The sequence below is a fragment of the Protomyctophum parallelum genome, assembly GCF_964188405.1.
Source record: "Protomyctophum parallelum genome assembly, chromosome: 14".
In the NCBI taxonomy this organism is placed as follows: domain Eukaryota; kingdom Metazoa; phylum Chordata; class Actinopteri; order Myctophiformes; family Myctophidae; genus Protomyctophum; species Protomyctophum parallelum.
In genome coordinates, this window is record NC_139709.1 from 16,107,373 (window position 1) to 16,125,808 (window position 18,436).

General features: G+C 46.1%; 1 protein-coding gene across 2 annotated transcripts in view; it reads left to right on the plus strand.

Annotated features, from left to right (window-relative positions):
* mtcl1 (microtubule crosslinking factor 1) overlaps positions 1-13,884 on the plus strand; it is an 80,644-nt gene extending 66,760 nt beyond the window's left edge. For both annotated transcript variants that reach the window (XM_083782930.1, XM_083782931.1), the window contains 4 exons: positions 2,390-2,731; positions 5,079-5,158; positions 5,654-7,178; positions 13,132-13,884. In XM_083782930.1, the coding sequence (XP_083639056.1) occupies positions 2,390-2,731; positions 5,079-5,158; positions 5,654-7,178; positions 13,132-13,431 (2,247 nt within the window). In that variant the 3' untranslated portion in view covers positions 13,432-13,884. The remainder of the gene's footprint in view (positions 1-2,389; positions 2,732-5,078; positions 5,159-5,653; positions 7,179-13,131) is intronic.
* Positions 13,885-18,436: the final 4,552 nt, after the last annotated feature.

The window sequence follows — 18,436 nt, forward strand, 5'->3', positions numbered from 1 at the left end:
TGTTCGGTTAGCTCGCTTGAGGACACACCAGTGTCTTCGCACTGGAGAAAGACCCTTCCACTGCGAACATTGTGACAAGAGTTTCAATCAGTCGGGTGATCTGGAAAAACACCTGTGCATCCACACAGACCTTTCATCACGGTGTGACAAGAGTTTTATGGAACCTAGAGTGACACCAGCATAATCCACACTGGAGACTAATCTCGGACACTGCTGGACTGATCAGCATCAAACTAAAATAATTTTTTAGAGATGCCCTTCTTCCTTTTAGCACATTCACTGCCATGTATTCATCATTCATTCATTCACCAGTGCCGAGGTATTTTCAAGGGGAAAGAAATTACCCCAGGTCCGTGAACCGGAAGTAAATGACGGAAATGTTAAATTTATAGCACCGCTATAAGTCACCTGTAATTGTCAGGGCCGTAATTGTAGTCTGGACCCTGCTAATGCATGGTTGGCTGTGGGAGTAGCATTGACAGACAACCCCTTCAGCCAATCAGCGTAACCAATCAGTCTCCAACCTGAGAACGACTTATTGTGCATATTGCGTATGCTGCTTGCAGCTTTATTATTATCATTGCAATCTTAGTGTTTTGTCAATTATTTTGGGACCCACATACACTGTCTATCCTCACAGCCCACAGGTTGGGAATCACTGCTGTGCTCTGTATGCTTGGTGATGGCTGATTTAAGCAGTTAGGACTGTGCATTACAAGATAAATCATCCACTCACACACACTCAGGCAGAGGCGAGTTGACAGGTTGTTTTATCTGCTCTTGTTTTGGATCTTTTTTCTGTGGTGACTACTACCAATTATACTACCATGCATTGGCAAGCAGGTGAATGTGGGTTTCTGTTGCAGCACAGTAATAATGAGAACTTTGAAGAAGCACCTGCTGTCATCTGTTCCCTGCTTTTGAGCCTGTTACATGATTAAACCAATCACAGAAAACTACACGGTTCAGCTTATGCACTGCTACGCCAGTCGCAGCTTATCATTGAGCCTTTTGACTAAGAATTGTAAACGTTGTAGTGTGTGCGTGCGTGCGTGCGTGTCACTTCATCTGTCTTCACAGTGATCAGAGCAAAGTAGAAATGTTTTAAAATATAGAAGAGAGAGGAGAGGTACAGGGGGGAGGGGCTTTGGAACTGTGATTCTTTTGTTTGGTGTCTTCATCTAAATGTTCCTGTTTTAATCAAGTCCTTTTTTCTTCATGAACTCATTCACTTCCACTTAATGCGTCCCGATACAGTAGACTGGCTGGAAATGGGGAGAGAGAGAGGGGGAGTGATACGCAGCAAAGGTCGCCGGGATCGGGAGTTGAACCCACGCCACACTGTCAGGCTGCAGTTGGCTTAGCCAGCCGTCCGGGCTGATACTCCGATAGTCAGAGACTTTTGAGTTCTTCACAGAAAGGTCTCAGTGAAAAACCTTCACGCCCAGAGACAGTGTTAATGAAACTCGCGAAAGTGTCACAACGTTTTGACACTCTCACAAGTTCAATTAACACTCAGTGTCTGGCCGTGACATGACACCTTGACTATAAATATTCTCGCCTCACACCTGGTGGTACATACCAGGAGCGAGAGAGAGAGAGAGGGGGCTGGGGCGTTGTGAAAGCAAGATGGAGTAATTCATCAAAAAGAAAGAGAGGAATATGGGGGGGCATGTCAGAGGTAGCCTGGTTAATAAACCAGACCGAATCAGCCGTTGGCAGAAATAAATTGCCTGCCGGCTGATTATGGTCTGGAGAGGCTCAATTGTACGCCCATTTCCTACACCAGAGAAATGGGGCGGCCAATCGGGACACGGTATGCAATATGGGCGGGCTTTGGTACAGTGACTTTCAATGCTTGAGACCTTTGACTGACAGTAACTCTGACCAATTGCGTCAAAGAGAAAATGTTTCAACCCGCCCCCCTGGAAATGAAATCCAAGCTGAGCCTCCCCAGACTAATATCCCGTGGTCCGTGCGATATTAGTCTGGTTTATTAACCAGGCTATGTCAGAGGAAGTGAAAAGAATGGATGAAGACATGGGTAGACAGCCGATAAGAAAGGGAGGGTATAAATCAAGTCAAATGGACTCATGGCCATGTCCCTTAAAGGGACATTTCACCGCTGGAAGAAACTCCAGTCACTCAATGTTAACAAAAATAACTGATATTTCATTCATCATGATGTGAATATCATTCACCTGTGTTTATGAAATACTAAACTGAAGTATTTAACCATGTGATTGTAATTCACAGAAATAAACTTTTCATTCATGCATTCAGTTATGGCAAGTGGCACCAGCGTGCAATAAAGTATAAATAAAGCTTAATATTAGTAGTAGTCACAAACTAGTGAACTAATTTGTAATTTCACAATCCTTTGGCACAGTTGCAGAGAGAGCTCGGTGCCCGGCGAGGGGAAGGCAGCGACACCAAGGACGGCAACGGCCACCGGCCGGTCTTCCCCCCGCAGGACAGCCCCTGTAACGCCCCTCGCTCCCCGCGGTCTCCCCGATCGCCGCGGTCTCCTGTCCCCGCTCTGGTCCCCACCACGCGATCCCACTCCGACTCGGAGGCCATCCTGGAAGACCAGGGCGCCGCGGCGGCGAGGCTGAAGCCCCCAAGCGAGAGCCTGTTCCTGGACGCGCTGTCTCTGGACCCCATGGGTGGCCTGGAGGTGGCCCCGGCCTCCAGACTCGACAGCGAGAAGAGGTTTCCCTGCATGCAGGAGGTAAGCAGCATACCTAGCATAGATCTAAACATATTGAGGAAGAAGTGCACATAGTGGGTCTACCAGACAAGGTAGAGTCAGCAATGTCACCAATGTTAAAAGAAAGACGTCGCACAGCTCATAGTCATGGTGCCAATCAAAACAAATGCCATGAGCACAAAGCTATGCTAACGTATTCTTCAGGGTTGGATTGAAACCTTTTTTTTTATTTTTATTTTTTTTTGTACTGGTGTGTGTGTGTGTGTGTGTGTAAAATCTAAATGCAGATTGTAACACTGAATACTCCGGAATCAAATGTGTTCCAGATGGTCATTATTGTCATTTAATGACACCTCATCTAGTGCCAGGCTCTCATTCTAGCTAAGAAGACCCTCCTGATCAGTGATTATGCATTATGAAGACGAGGTTCATTCCAAAATGAGATAATAATAATAATAATGAGTCGATCCATACGCTTCTCAGAACAGATCGTTGCGTGAATGTTAAACGTATTATTAGGGGCAGCTCTTCTGCAAGTCCCTCTTGTATTTGTGTTCCTTCGCCTTTCTGCCAGGAGATCTGGCTTCCCATGCATGAAAATCAATTGTGGAAGTATTGGCCAATACTTGTATTATACTGACAGAAAAAGTACGTTTGAAAATAGCAGATCTACAAGCTCACAGCGTGTTGCAAGGCGACACATTGTGAGCTTGTAGATTGTCCTCTTCCTCCTCCTCCTTTTTCACCCGTTGCTGCACAGCAGCTATAATCTGGATTGTTATTGAAGCTATTTTATGACCATAGTGAGTGAGATAAGAACATCGGGGAGCAACTCAACAGCTCTAAAACACTTTGGACTTCGCAGCCTTTACCTGCAACGCGGCCCGCAATTCAGCCACTGCCCGTAAATTACGAATATAGGAGCTTTCTCTTCTCTGTCCCTTAATGGTATTTTCGTCCCGCGTCACCCGCTATCCGACACCGGTATTTGCGCCTAGAGGTGTGGTCATGGGCGTGTTGGCACGCTTTCCCCTAAATTGCTATTGCACATACATTTGGGAAGTCGATAGTGGAGTTTAAAAGCACCCGTAAGCCGTGCCAAATTTGTTTGGTATTGTGGCGCGCACGCCTCAATGGAGATGTCTGCAGGCACAGAGTCAGGCTGCCTCATCTCTCCTTATTCTCCTATCTCTTTGTAATTTTCCTATAATCAGCAGAAGTCGAGTGCCTGCCACTTGTAGTGTGGGTGAGAGTGTTGCGTGCATTCACGTAAATGTTGGAAAATGTGCATAGTGAGTGAACTGCTGAGACAGGCTTTCAAAGGGGCATGAGCACCCAACTCGTAAATGGTGCATTTACTGTATATAGCGCCTTTATCCAAGGCGCTTTTTCATAGATTGTGCATTACATTTACACATATAATTACTGAGGGAACCATGCAAGGCACCAACCAGCACATCGGGAGCAATTAGGGGTTCAGCCCTTGCGGTTACCATCCGGCCACTCTACCCTTGAGCCACCACCGCCCTATCACACTGCTCCCCTCCAGTCCTAGGAACCGCCCTATCACACTGCTCCCCTCCAGTCCTAGGAACCGCCCTATCACACTGCTCCCCTCCAGTCCTAGGAACCGCCCTATCACACTGCTCCCCTCCAGTCCTAGGAACCGCCCTATCACACTGCTCCCCTCCAGTCCTAGGAACCACCCTATCACACTGCTCCCCTCCAGTCCTAGGAACCACCCTATCACACTGCTCCCCTCCAGTCCTAGGAACCACCCTATCACACTGCTCCCCTCCAGTCCTAGGAACCGCCCTATCACACTGCTCCCCTCCAGTCCTAGGAACCACCCTATCACACTGCTCCCCTCCAGTCCTAGGAACCGCCCTATCACACTGCTCCCCTCCAGTCCTAGGAACCACCCTATCACACTGCTCCCCTCCAGTCCTAGGAACCGCCCTATCACACTGCTCCCCTCCAGTCCTAGGAACCACCCTATCACACTGCTCCCCTCCAGTCCTAGGAACCGCCCTATCACACTGCTCCCCTCCAGTCCTAGGAACCACCCTATCACACTGCTCCCCTCCAGTCCTAGGAACCACCCTATCACACTGCTCCCCTCCAGTCCTAGGAACCGCCCTATCACACTGCTCCCCTCCAGTCCTAGGAACCGCCCTATCACACTGCTCCCCTCCAGTCCTAGGAACCGCCCTATCACACTGCAACATAACTGAGAAGGGCAAAGCCAATACACAACTCATAACCACAGAACCTAAGAGTGAAACAGAATAGGTGACATAACTAATAAGCAGGGAACTGTCAGTGACAGCACCTTTCACAACATCGCTGCGTGGCCTTTCTATTCCAGGCCTTGAACGAGCTGTCGGAGAGAGAGGAGCCACCCGCCTACGGCGCAGAGGAAGACATGGGCACTGGGAGCCTACACAGGTACAGTACAAGAGAAAAGCCTTTTAACAGGTAGTCCAGCGGTCATCCATTGTACGATCAATCTGCTTTGCAAATGAGGCTCATTGGTGTCAACAGCGAACAGAGCTCTGAATTCTTTCCGCTCATACAGTGCATGCACACGAACAAATCCACCGGGAGAACGTCTGGTGCCTCTGTTTCCACAGTAACCAGAAGTGAAGTCCGCCCTGGTGATATTTTATTAAAACTGATCTTTTGGGGGGCGTTTTATCTGGCTCACAATGCTGCTGAATAATTCAGCTCAAAACACTAGAGGGGAAGATAACTTTCAGACAGAAGTTCAGACTTTCTTTTCCTTGCACTGAGAAAGCATGAAATGTCACTGTTCACTGACTTCTGATTTCTGTTTTGTGTGGAGACTTGACACAGACACCTCCAGTCTTGTTGATCCTGTTGCTTTGTGTGTGTGTGTGTGTGTGTGTGTGTGTGTGTGTGTGTGTGTGTGACACCCATCAGAGCCAAGTCTGTGTGCTCCATGAGCGACTTCCAGCGCTTGATGGACAGCTCGCCATTCCTCCCCGACAAGGATCACCGCGGTGACCGAGGCGTGGACGACGTGACCCCGCCCCTATCCCCGGACGACCTCAAGTACATTGAGGAGTTCAACAACAAGGGCTGGGACTTCCACGCCTCCGGCCCCTCTGGCCCGCCGGGCCCCTCCCTGGAAGCGTGGTCAGAGGCCAGGGGGGCGGACCCCGGCGTGCCCCTCGATTCATTCCAGCCTCCCGCCTGGCTCCTCACGACCAGCGCCACCCTGACCACCAACACACTGAGTGTCAGCGAGCACTGCCACAGGTCCCCGCTGAGGGGCAACGGGGTCCACCTGCTGCACAGCCCCACCAGGGCGGGGGCCGCAGAGCGACCCTCTGCTGCCGACTCGGACTTCCTGTACGCCAAAGGGCGGGGCGGGGGAGAAGCCGGAGCTGGCGGGGGGGACGATGGGTTTGGCGGCGCGAGGTGGCCGTGCGGGCTGCTGGGGACTCCTCCCACGCAGGCCCCCATCTGCTCCGCAGTGGGCTACGCCACCTCCCTTGACCTGCAGCTGTCCCGGAACTTGAGCGACGACATGAAGGAGGTGGCGTTCTCCGTGCGGAACGCCATCCGCTCTCCGCCGGGCCTTGCGGTGCGGGACACCGCCTGCCAGACCAACGGCTTCACCACACGCAGCACGCAGACCATGCAGAGCATCAGCGTGGGCCTGCAGACGGACGCGCTGCGGAACCTGACCAGCAGCCCGCACCGCTGCCTCACCCCGAAGGGTGGTGGCTCCACCCCCATCTCCTCCCCCTCGCGCAGCCTGCGGAAGATCCAGTACTCACCCGTGGTGCAAAGCAAGTTTGAGCGGCCCTGTTGCTCTCCCAAGTACGGCTCGCCCAAGCTCCAGCGCAAGCTGTCCACCTCCAGCAAGGCGGAGCTCCCCGCCGTGGCCAGCAGGGCGCCCACGCCCACCACGCCCCAGAAGGGCAACAGCGAGTCGGCCTGGGCACGCTCCACCACCACCCGCGACAGCCCCGTGCACACCACCATCAATGACGGCCTCTCCAGCCTCTTCAACATCATCGACCACACCCCAGTGGCCTACGACCCCATGCAGAAGTTCAACAAGTCCCCCAGCCGCACTCGCGCCAACCCGCCCGCCGCCACCACCACCACGCAGTCCAGCCCGGCACACGGCCCCGCCGGTGGCACCACAGACCCCAAATCCCCGGCGCAGGAGCTCTTGAGGACCGCCCGCGGGCGCTCGCCCAGCCCCGTGCAGCTGATCGTGGAGATGCAGGGGGGGGAGAAGACGCCGGAGGTGGTGAGCGTGAGGCAGGACCTGTCGGCACCGCCTGGCTACACGTTGGCAGAGAACGCGGCCCGCATCCTCAACAAGAAGCTGCTGGAGCAGAGCTTCAGGGAGGAGAGGAGGCTGCAGGCTGGGGGACGAGACGCCAGGACACAAGCCGACTCGGACAGAGGACAGGCTGGATGCATGGAGGTAAATATGTACACTCACTGGATTCAAAACTTCAAGCATATGATCTCTGGGTTTATGACACGATGACTTTTGGATTTTTCCTTGGAATATGGGTTGACGACAAACTACGTGTGTATATATATTTATTTGTATATATTTATATGATGAAGCATGTGATGAGGAATCTGCAATGATTAATGAAAACAAAACAAAAAAAACAAAGCTAAACGATAAATTAGGTACATACACCATAACGACAATAGTCATGTCTTTTTATCAGATCGAAAGCACTGATTGATGCGATGGTAATGTTTAAAAAAAAAAGAATAAGTATCTCACAATGTTTCTACTTGGCAGTGATGCTGTACTCTTTGCTTCATTATAGAAACTTCAAGGCTTGTGCTGTATCTTTTAACTGTCTTGTAGTCAGGACTTCCATCTTTATGCTTCAACTGCTACCTGCTAGCCTCTAGGGTCCGGCCGATACCTTGATTTCTGCACCCAATAACTACAATGATGAACTATGATTACTCTGTCTAAGTTAACCCTTTATACCTACCTGCCACGTTATACTTGCTATTTACATGTCCCACATAGCAGTGGCGGACATTTTGTGGTTGCACCGATCCAAAGTCCTTTTTTTTATGGTCAAGCCATCTGGTGAATCATTCACGACCATAAAACACTTGATTCTGTGAGAAAAAGAAAAGAAGAAAAACACAAAACAAAGGGTATTTATTCAATATATGATGTCGTATTATTATTACATATTAAAAGTTTTTTCTTTTCTTTTTCACAGAATCAAATGTTTTATGGTCATTCACCAGGTTGATTCTAGTCTTAAAATAATTGATATAAATATATATGTATATATTATATTTCTTTTGGTTTTGAATTTTTTGGAAATCTCTGTGAGAAACATCAATGGGCTTTCAATCGGTGGAATCACAAAATGGCCGCCACTACAATGCGCTATATTCTTAACCAGAGCTCTATACCACAGATTTATTTAGGAATTTAGCTTGCACAGTAGTTATTGCTTATTATTTGTTATAAGTAAACATTATAATCTTATAAAAACAACCCAAAGTTATCGTGCCAAAATGTAATTTCAAAACCAGCACATAATAACTTCCAGTTTCATCCTCCTTATAGTATAATGACTGGGAGAGGCCAATATCGCCTGAGAAATCGGTCAGGCCCTAAACTCACCACCCCATTCAGGCCCTATACTCACCACCCCATTCAGCTGAAGTTGAGGACAATAAATAAATGATAGATGATGTAAACCAAGTGGGAAATACTGCTGGTTATTTTGTAGATAATGATATTAAGAGGCATAAGGCTTTAATATGGGACATATATGCTGCTAACATGTCTAATGTTGTCTGTAGCTTTGATCTTCTCAGAAGGTCCTTCCTTAGTTGTTGATTCTGTGTCCATTTGGAGTGTCACAATGATTTGGAAGTCAAGAAGAAAGTAGACCATGTTTTATACACTAACTAGACAGATAATTGTAATCTGCAATATGTAGAGTGAGAGGCATAATCCCTGATAAGATGATTGTCTGATGCCCACATTAGCAGGAAAGATTTGCTAGCTGCTGTCTCGTGTCCCCTGGTCTTTCCAACAGACAATACAGTACAGAATTGTGTGTGTGTGTGTGTGTGTGTGTGTGTGTGTGTGTGTGTGTGTGTGTGCGCAGTGCACAGTGCACCATAATGTCAATTTTTATATCATAATGTGTCAAATGCTGTTGTTGTTTGCACCGCCCTGAAAACATTGACACACAGGGAGAGAACAATAGAATTGTATTAATCCACTGCATTTTCTGCACCAACGTTGGCATTGCCAACGCAATACTGGCATTTTGACGTGTATTTGTGTGAAGCCAGACAAACGGCAAAATGTGTTCGGTGGCGAAGTGGCAACGCCCACTACTGTGTATATGAAAGGTCCAGATGGCATCGTCACCCACATGGAGGCCATGCCACACAGGCTGCTTGAGGGCATGTTGATTTCATGGTCTTTGGCCAAATAGAAATAGCATTATAGCAATCTTTTATCATTATTTACACTCATCCACTGCTATATGACATTCAAACTTCCAGAGTTTCACTTTGGGGTTTTCTGGTTGTTAGACTGGTTGCTAGTCCATGTTCATGTCTTGAGGACACATACAAGCCCACAAGCCCTGTTACAGTATAGGTGGCTTGGCCATCATGTACAGTGTAAAAATAAGAATATATATATTGTATACAGTATTATCCTTGTGTAGACACTAGACAGCCCACTCAGAGATTTCCGCCATCCGATCATCTGGGGAAATCAAAATTCAAAGCTGCGCCTTGAAACGGAAACAAAGCCATATGGCCACTGCTTTAACAACCCATCCTGATACTGTCCCAATAGAGTACCAAAGTCCTTCATCCCCTGGGTCACCGGAGTCATTTATCTATGGAGAATAACATTGGGTCATCTTAGAATTGTCTCATATAAGAATTGTGGTCCAAAAATAAACAAATTGTCCCGGCGCTGTTGTCGGGGAGGTGGCTCTGTATCGTTTACGATAGCCAGTCACTCATATTTTATGTCTATTTTTGAAGAAAGATTTATTAATTCAGTGGCGGTAACATTAGTGTTTGTGTCAGTGATGCTTCATATCCATATGAGTGAAACCGCCATGATAATTTGTTTATTTTTGGAACACAGTTCTTATATGAGACAATTCTAAGATGACCCAATGTTATATGACGCAATATTAAACACATCTATGGGGAGAAAGAACGAGACCCAGGTTGGATGTGTAAATGACGTCAGACTGAAGGACCATCCTAAAGGGTTTTCATTGGTTCTGCATTGCAGTTTGTTTCTGAATCGCAGAATGTTTTCCACTCAATTCTAGAATTTACAATTTGGCATTTAGCAGACACTCTTTATCCAGAGCGACTTACAGTAAGCAAGATAAACGCATGCATCAAATGCATAGAGACAGTTGTGCCTCAGTAATAGGAGGACCATAGGTAAACCAATAACCTAGCATCAGTCTAATAATAGTATTACAGACAGTATATAAAGATAATAATAATCTGTACATTGAAACTACAGGATGCCAGGTCAACAAATGAACCTTTCATCTGTCTAAATAACATGCTATCTAAATTATTGTAACTTTGTGTTAGACTGCATGGTTCTAGACACCCTGTATGGCATTTTGATGTCTCCAAACGTATCGGCAGGTGGCGAAGTCTGCGTGCTGTCTCTTTGACGGCATTCTAAGGCACACTGGGTAGAAGGCGAATCAAAATGTCCCCCACACATACTGGCCTGTGTCTCTCCATGGCTCTGTAAACTCCCCTTCAAAGTCCTGGTGTTTCTTCCAGGTACCTCAGTGTTTACTTATTGCCATCTGTGTAGTGCTGAAATCAGTTACCTCACTGCCAGCAGTCAATCTCTCTAGCCGATATGCTAGCCGTATCCTTATCCATACCCTTTCCTCTGTCCTCTGGCCCTGATTTCACTGATTAACATATCCCACTTTCCGTTTTCCTCTCCCCTCTCCTTTTCCCCTCTCTCCTTTCCCTTCCTCCCCTCCCCTCTTATCCCACCCCTATCCTCTCCTCTGGTCTGGGCTCTGTCTCTCCCTTCCTGCTTATCTTCTGTGTTCCGATCTAGAACCACACTGTCATACTAACAGCTCCTTGGGGACTCTAACCGCTTATCTCCATGATGTAAGTTCCTACTCCTGCCTCTAGTCTGTGTCCTTTGACCTTCCTCAACATGGTGGGTGGGTTTCACAGGCCACACGGACCCTCCCTCTCTCTCACCTCACCTCACCACCTCCTCATTGACGCATGCCTCACAGGACACTGACGACTCTGACAGTGTGTGAACTTGAAGCCATCGGAGTGGTGCGACGCTGTGTCATGCATCTGTGTTGTTGTTGTTTTGTTGTTGTTGTTGTTGCTATTTGTGTCTTTTTGTTTCTATGTCTGCATGCCTCGTTTCCTCTGTATTGATCACTGTTCTCTCAAAGTTCAGAACCGCAACTCACGTGACCCAAAGAGTCATCAAGAGACTTGACATCAAGAGTTTGTCCTAGCCTTCAGTTGTTGCTGCCATGCCTTCTCTCTCTCTCTCTCTCTCTCTCTCTCTCTCTCTCTCGATCTCTCTCTCTCTCGATCTCTCTCTCTCTCTCTCTCTCTCTCTCTCTCTCTCTCTCTCTCTCTCTCTCTCTCTCTCTCTCTCTCTCTCTCTCTCTCTCTCTCTCTCTCTCCATCTGTCTTTCTCTCTCTCCTCTTTTTACAGTTTCGCCCCCCGCCACCTCTCCTCCCGCGCACTAACAAGCCCTCGAAACGACTCATTGACGAAGGCGGTCCTCTTAACACATCGGCCATTTCCCTGTTCCCTCTCTCACCTGTGTGTGTGTGTGTGTGTGTGTGTGTGTGTGTGTGTGTGTGTGTGTGTGTGTGTGTGTGTGTGTGTGTGTGTGTGTGTGTGTGTGTGTGTGCGTGTGCGTGTGCGTGTGCGTGCGTGCAGAGGCGTCTGGTCTCTGCTTTGCGGTTCATTGTTGCATGCTGGACCCAATGGCCCACACAGCATCTACGGAGGAGTGGGTGAGACGAACAGCAATGGTGTTCGTTAGGTCACATTGCTGTTTTTCAGTCGGCCGCCCTGGTTGTTGACTTTGTTGTAGGCGTCAGAGCCGCATGATTGGTGGAGTTCTGTGAGTTGGTGTTATCGTCAAGAACACACGACTTGTGTGTTATCACCCAGGCCACAGAATGTGTCATTTTAATAACCTGGTTAAACATGCTGTGCACATCATGGACCCATCATATATTATTTATTCATGCATTCATTCATTCTCTCTCTCTTACTCTGTCTCTATCTCTCTCTGTCTCTCGCTGACTTTTCAGTTAATTTAATGGTAGTTTGACTAGTTTCATAAACCACTTGTGATTTCGTCCATTTCTCCTCTATGCTCCTCTATATGCTCTGTATCCATCTGCCTCGGCTGATCCAGTCATATAAACAGTGTTTGGCATATCATCTATTGCTGACCCAATCTGTTCTGTGTGCACTCCATCCGTCTTTCTTGACCTGATTTCCTGTCAGTTCGTCTGGGTCATCGAGTTCATCATCGCTGCAGACTGTCTGACCAGTGTCTCATTTCCTTCATCCCTCGGCCGAAATCTAACACCGGGGGACGGGGGGGGACGACGGGGGGAGGACTAATTCTGAATCAGGCCACCGCGGTGTGATGTCCTTGTGCGATCGTTCACCCAATCATTCTGTGTGTGTAGTATGGCAGGAGTGACTAACGCAGTGGGTGGTTCTATAACCCTGTTTCTAGTGTGCATTTGCACAGTGTCGGTGTTACACACTGATACATACGGCTTCCAACATCGGAAAATGTTCCGGTTCGGACAGGCTTTCCGAACTATAGTTACAGGACATCTGGAGGTGCACTGGTTCCGACAAACGTTCTGACACCGCCCATCAGAACTTCATAGTTATACTGTATCACCTCCCTTAAAAAAAGAAAAAAGTTCGGACGTTGGAGGTCTGTATTGCGCTTAAGGGTCCATTTGGAAACCCCTGAAGGACCCCAGAGTGTTCCCTAGACCTCACTTTGAGAACCACTGGACTAACGGCATAGCAGCAGACCTCAGACACCACTCACAATTTCTCTTTAACCATCATCTCATGAATCCTAATCAATCATGATGCTCATCCTCTCTTTAATCATCTCATGAATCCTAATCAATCATGATGCTCATCCTTTTTTGCCCATAGTTCGTTTCCCATGCCTCACGGTGAATTCTCCCAGGATGGATTTCAACATCCATTTCTCGAATTCACGTCATTTCTGTTTTTGCTCGTCTTTTGCTCCCCCCGTCCCCCCCGTCCCCCCTCCCCCATCCCTCCTCTCTGACGCTCCCCCCTCCCTTCTTGTCCTATCGCTTGCCAGGACCTGCCGCGCTCGCCGGTGGCCCCGCCCCTGGACTCCTGCTTCCTGAGGCCGGCGCGCCCCGCCAACCGGCGCCCGCCCTCTCGCTGGGCCGCCCACTCGCCCTCGTCCTCTCCCCAGTGGGCAGACAGCGGCAGCGGCATCCACACGCCCCAGTGGGGCGACAGCAGCCACGGGTCCAAAGGGCGAAGGTTCACCTACCCCCCGTCGCACGGCAGCAGCAGCAGCACCATCACCATGCTGGAGACGGAGGAGCCAGCAGGATGCGTGCAGGAGCTGCCTCCTCCTCCCCTCCAATGAAGGCCTTCTACTCCGCCCTGCTCCTCTTCCTCCTTCCTTCCTTCCTTCCTTCCAGTGTTGATTCCGTCGACTAAAACTATGACGACTACGACTAACATCCACTGACAAACAAACAACAAACTTCCAAAAAACGAACAAACAACAAATTTAAAACTAGGCTAAAATGTCAGGGAGGGATGTGTGGAGAAGAGATCCAGTAGAACTAAAAGACACGTAATTTATGTTCGGGTACTGCGCTTTGAAAATGGCAGATCTACAAGCATCCTGCTGCATTGTGAGCTTGTAGATCGGCTATATTCAGCATGCAAGGGTAAAATCTGCCAATACGGCGCCGTCAAGGGCCGGCGATATATGTTTTTTTTAATAGACAAAATCAACTGTAGATTTAGTCAACTAAAAGTAGACTAAACATTTCAGATGATAAAATATGACTTAAACTAAAGGATTATTTTTTTAAAGACTGACTAAAACGAACTCAAAATTTGCTGTCAAACTCAACACTGCGTTCATTCGTTCCTTCCTTCCTCCATGGTGTGTCATCACTCAAGTGTCATCATCTCCCCAGCCTGACTCTCCTCTCAGAGGTTGAACAGACCCAACCAGTACCTCATCTACGACGTTAAGCCCTGTTTAAGTTTCGTCATGCGACGACGGTGCCACCCGCCGAAAATCATAGACCGGCTTTATTTTCGGCTTGCGGCGCCATCGCACGACGGGGAATAAATTAGGCTTCACCTCTCTCCAGAGACACTCCCAAAGAGGGTGGGGGTGACGGGGGGTTGAGCTCCACCCACTGTAGCACCAGCCGACCAATGAGGAAAAAGAGCCGAGAAGTTCCTCTGAGAAGAACCTGGATTGTACTGTAATACTGAAGAACCTGGATTGTACTGTAATACCGACAAGAAAGAAAAATGACATTTCCATAAGAGGTGCCTGTAGACAGTTATTCACAGCCCTGTGCGTGTGCGTGTATACATTATATATACACACACACACACACACACACACACACATTATATGTATGTATATGTTTTATATGTATATATATATATATATATAGTATATACAATATACACACATTTCAATCACACTTCTGAATCTTTTTCTTTTTTCTCAATGGAAAAACTGTAGATCAGCTGTTGTATTTGTCCAAATCTGAAGTTTACACCGTCTAATGTCTATTTTTATTGTTTGTTTATTTGTTTGTTTCCTTTCTTTCTTTGCTCGGGGTGTATTTTATTTGTTATAATCGGTCCTGTGAAATATTCACGTTAAAAAATATTTTTTTATGTTAAGCGAGGGCATACCTTAAAATGTTGTTCCTGGCCTTTGAAACTTGAACTTCAAGAAGTTCATGTTTAGTTTCACGGGGGATGAAAAAGACAAACAAAAACATGCTCTGCTTCACTGGGACTGAAGCAGGGATAGCAGGGACACATGATGTCAACTACGATACGCTAATGTACTTTATTCATTTTATATGTTCAGATGAATGTCCCGCTCTGTACTTCGACAAGGGGGGTGGTTGCTAAAAGAACAACTGAATAACCTTATTATGCATATTTGGAAGGCAGTTGTACAAATATCGGTCAAATATTTGCATGCCTTTTTTTTTAACACTAGCACTTTAGTGCATGTACATACAAGCTGTAGTCATTTGTGATCACACAGCGCTGCTGTAAAAGACGGAGAGAAAAGAAAAAAACAACTCATGAGGGTACGCTAACGGCTTATTAATACTTTGTCACTCGACTAACAAACAAACAAAACATCTGGAGCGTCGAAAGGGTTGTGCCGACAAAGTACCAATTAGCCACAAAGCTGTCGTTTTGTTGCCACATGATTTGCATTGACTTTAAGTAAGAACATTTTTAAGAAAAATAATAATTAATAATAATAATCTACGGAGCTGTCTTTGTACAGTTGTTACAATGGGATATGAATTACTTTTTCTTTTGAGAAGAAAAAGGGATTGTGGGTAGGGTAAAACAAAAAACTGAATGTTTTAAATTAAAAGTCTATGTCGGAAGTCTAACGATCTATAGTCTCTGTTTAATTGTTAATAAACATGAATGTGTATTTACAAGACCTTCTCCTTTGTGTTTATTGATGATTGGCTTGGCTGAGTGGAATATCATACGTACTTACACAGTACACATACTGATATATATATGTCATATATGTGATATATATATGTGTATATATATATACACACACACACACACACACACACACACACACATACAGTGTATATAACCCCCGGGATTCGAACTCAGGTCTCGCGCGTGAAAGTCCAACATCTTAACCACTAGACCAAAGGGATATCCCTATGGAGCAGGGGAGATATTAGACTTCAGGCAGAGGCTCTGAGCCACTCTGCTACATATATATATTTGTTCTCTGGCGTGTCCCTTATGGAAAAGACTGCACACTCAGAACAGAGATGGACAACTTACTACTGCATCCAGGGATGTGCAGACAATGTTAGAGAGGCAGGGGCTGAAATTCCGCTTTTGGCAAATAGTGGATCTACAAGCCCACAACGCGTTGCCACACGTCAAGTGCACACCTCTGTTCTCTAGACCAGAGGTTAACCACTGGTATGTGTACCTGTGCTGGTATGCGGGACATGTCCCACTGGTACGTGAGAAAGGAATCCCAAGTTTTCCCGACCGTAAATCTATAACCGTGATCAATGATCTGGTCAATGACAATGATATAACATTATGTTGTGATATAACAATATAGCAGCAGGTAAGCTACTTGAGGCCATGGTCAACTGTGTTTTGGTATGATGATCGGTAATAGAAAGGTTGGGAACCCCTGTTCTACAGATTGCAGTCCCTTCCTTACAGTCGTATGTCTGCTGCTTAGACTTGCACCTCCTACAGGGTTTTATGATGTGCACAAATCCTCTTTTATTGTAGAGAGATATTATGTATGTGATTGTGAACATATACATTTGTATACATTATGCACAAGTCTGCATATACCCGCGTGTGTGTGTGTGTGTGGATTACAGCAGAAAGCACAGGATTACTGTCGGTCAAGGTGGTACATTATAGTGAACCCTCTTGCATCAGTCAGATTTGTTTTACTGTGGTCTTTACATACTAACCTCTTTGTTATCCATCGCAGAAGATGGTCAATCTACACGCAACACGCTTGTCGATCGGCCATTTCCAGGAGTGACACACATTGTACGATGATGTATGAATTATATGAGATCATTACTGGACCATGGAGGTCAATTTGTCTGTTTGCTGTGCCAACAGTAACAATACTCTATAGTCTATACTGTAGATCACTGTTGGGGTCACGCTGTTCACGAAGGCTACAACAATTTATTAACTTTTTCAATAATCAATCTTTCGGAGAGATGCATGTTTCTATTTTATGAACAAATCACCACCAAAGAATTGTAATATTTTTTAAATAACTGACTAAATCTATAAAACCGCCACGTAACCCCTATTTTGTACATCATACAATGGTGTTGCGTAAAAATAACTAATTATGAAAGTAACGGATCGGATGTACATACAAAGTCACTTCGTGATTTGCTATTGCTATTGCTATCGTTTCATTTATTATCTTTCAATTTATTACTATTCAATTTCATCGGTTCGGTTAACCCTACTGTTCATATGTCAACTTGGAAGTTTACATTTAGGAAACTATCAAAACTGACATTGTACAAATCATGTCCTTTACACTTGCAAGCCAGCACTTTTGTTGGTAAAACCTGATCCCTTTATTTGTCTCTATGGGAAACACAGACTGGATGATAGCACAGGAAAGATGCTGATGAAGACATGGATGGAGAGTAGTAGAGACAGAGAGAGAGAGAGAGAAAGAGAGAGAGTTATAATGTTTAATAATTAATTTGGCCCCAGGCTCAGCTGGATGGTGGTGGCTACTGATGGACCAGTATCTAGAACTAGTGGTGGGCCGCGATGATTTTGTGGGCCCCCAAATAATTGCCAAAAACAAAAACATTTAACCGTTTCTCAAAATTTTTCATGCCACTTCTAAATCCTGAGAGTTTTCTGAAAAATGTTGCTAATATACATAGCAAAAATTACACATGCTTTCCTGGTTTTAATGGGTGTTTAAGTAGTCAGATGGGTGAGCCGCGGACGCTTTCCTGGTTTTAATGGGTGGTTAGTAGTCAGATGGGAGCCGCGAACGCTTTCGAGACTTTCAAGGTCCAGAAAAGGTTGAGAACCACTGGTGTAAAATATCCTGCATTTTTGCTTTACTTCTCACTAAGAACCAGGAGGAGATGAAACCAGACTGGAACCAGACCATGAATTATCCAAGCAGAGCTTACATGGCCCCGAGCAGTGTGATAGAAGTGTGACAGACAGTGACCTGGATGCAGTGAAGGAAGAAGTACTCAAATGTTAGCACAACTTGTGCTTACCGTAAGTAAAACCAACGATACTTGTGCTGCTCAAGTAGCAATACTGCAAATACTGTAAATCTTAAATGAGTATATCAAATGTACAGCAAGCATTTTTATGCCACTATATACAGCCCTGTTTAACAAGATCCTTGACTCTGGTATCTTCCCTGAAGTTTGGACACTTGGCATGATCATACCAATTTTCAAGAAAGGCAATACTGCCGACTGTGATAACTATAGAGGGATCACGCTTCTGAGTTGCATGGGTAAATTGTTCACAAATGTACTTAATGCAAGGCTGCTAAACTTCTGTGAAGACAATTCTATCTTGAGGGAAACCCAGGCAGGCTTTAGAAAGAATCCACCAGTGACCATATTTTCCTCCTGAAGCACATTGTTGAATTATTTTGCTTTAAAAAGAAGAGATTATTCTGTTCCTTTATAGACTACAGTAAGGCATTTGATACAGTCTGGAGGGATGCCCTTTGGTATAAACTATCTAAAGTAAGCATCAAAGGTAAATTCATGGATATAGTAATGAATATGTATAAAAACGTTAAATCGTGTGTTTTTGTTAATGGCATGAAATCAGATTTC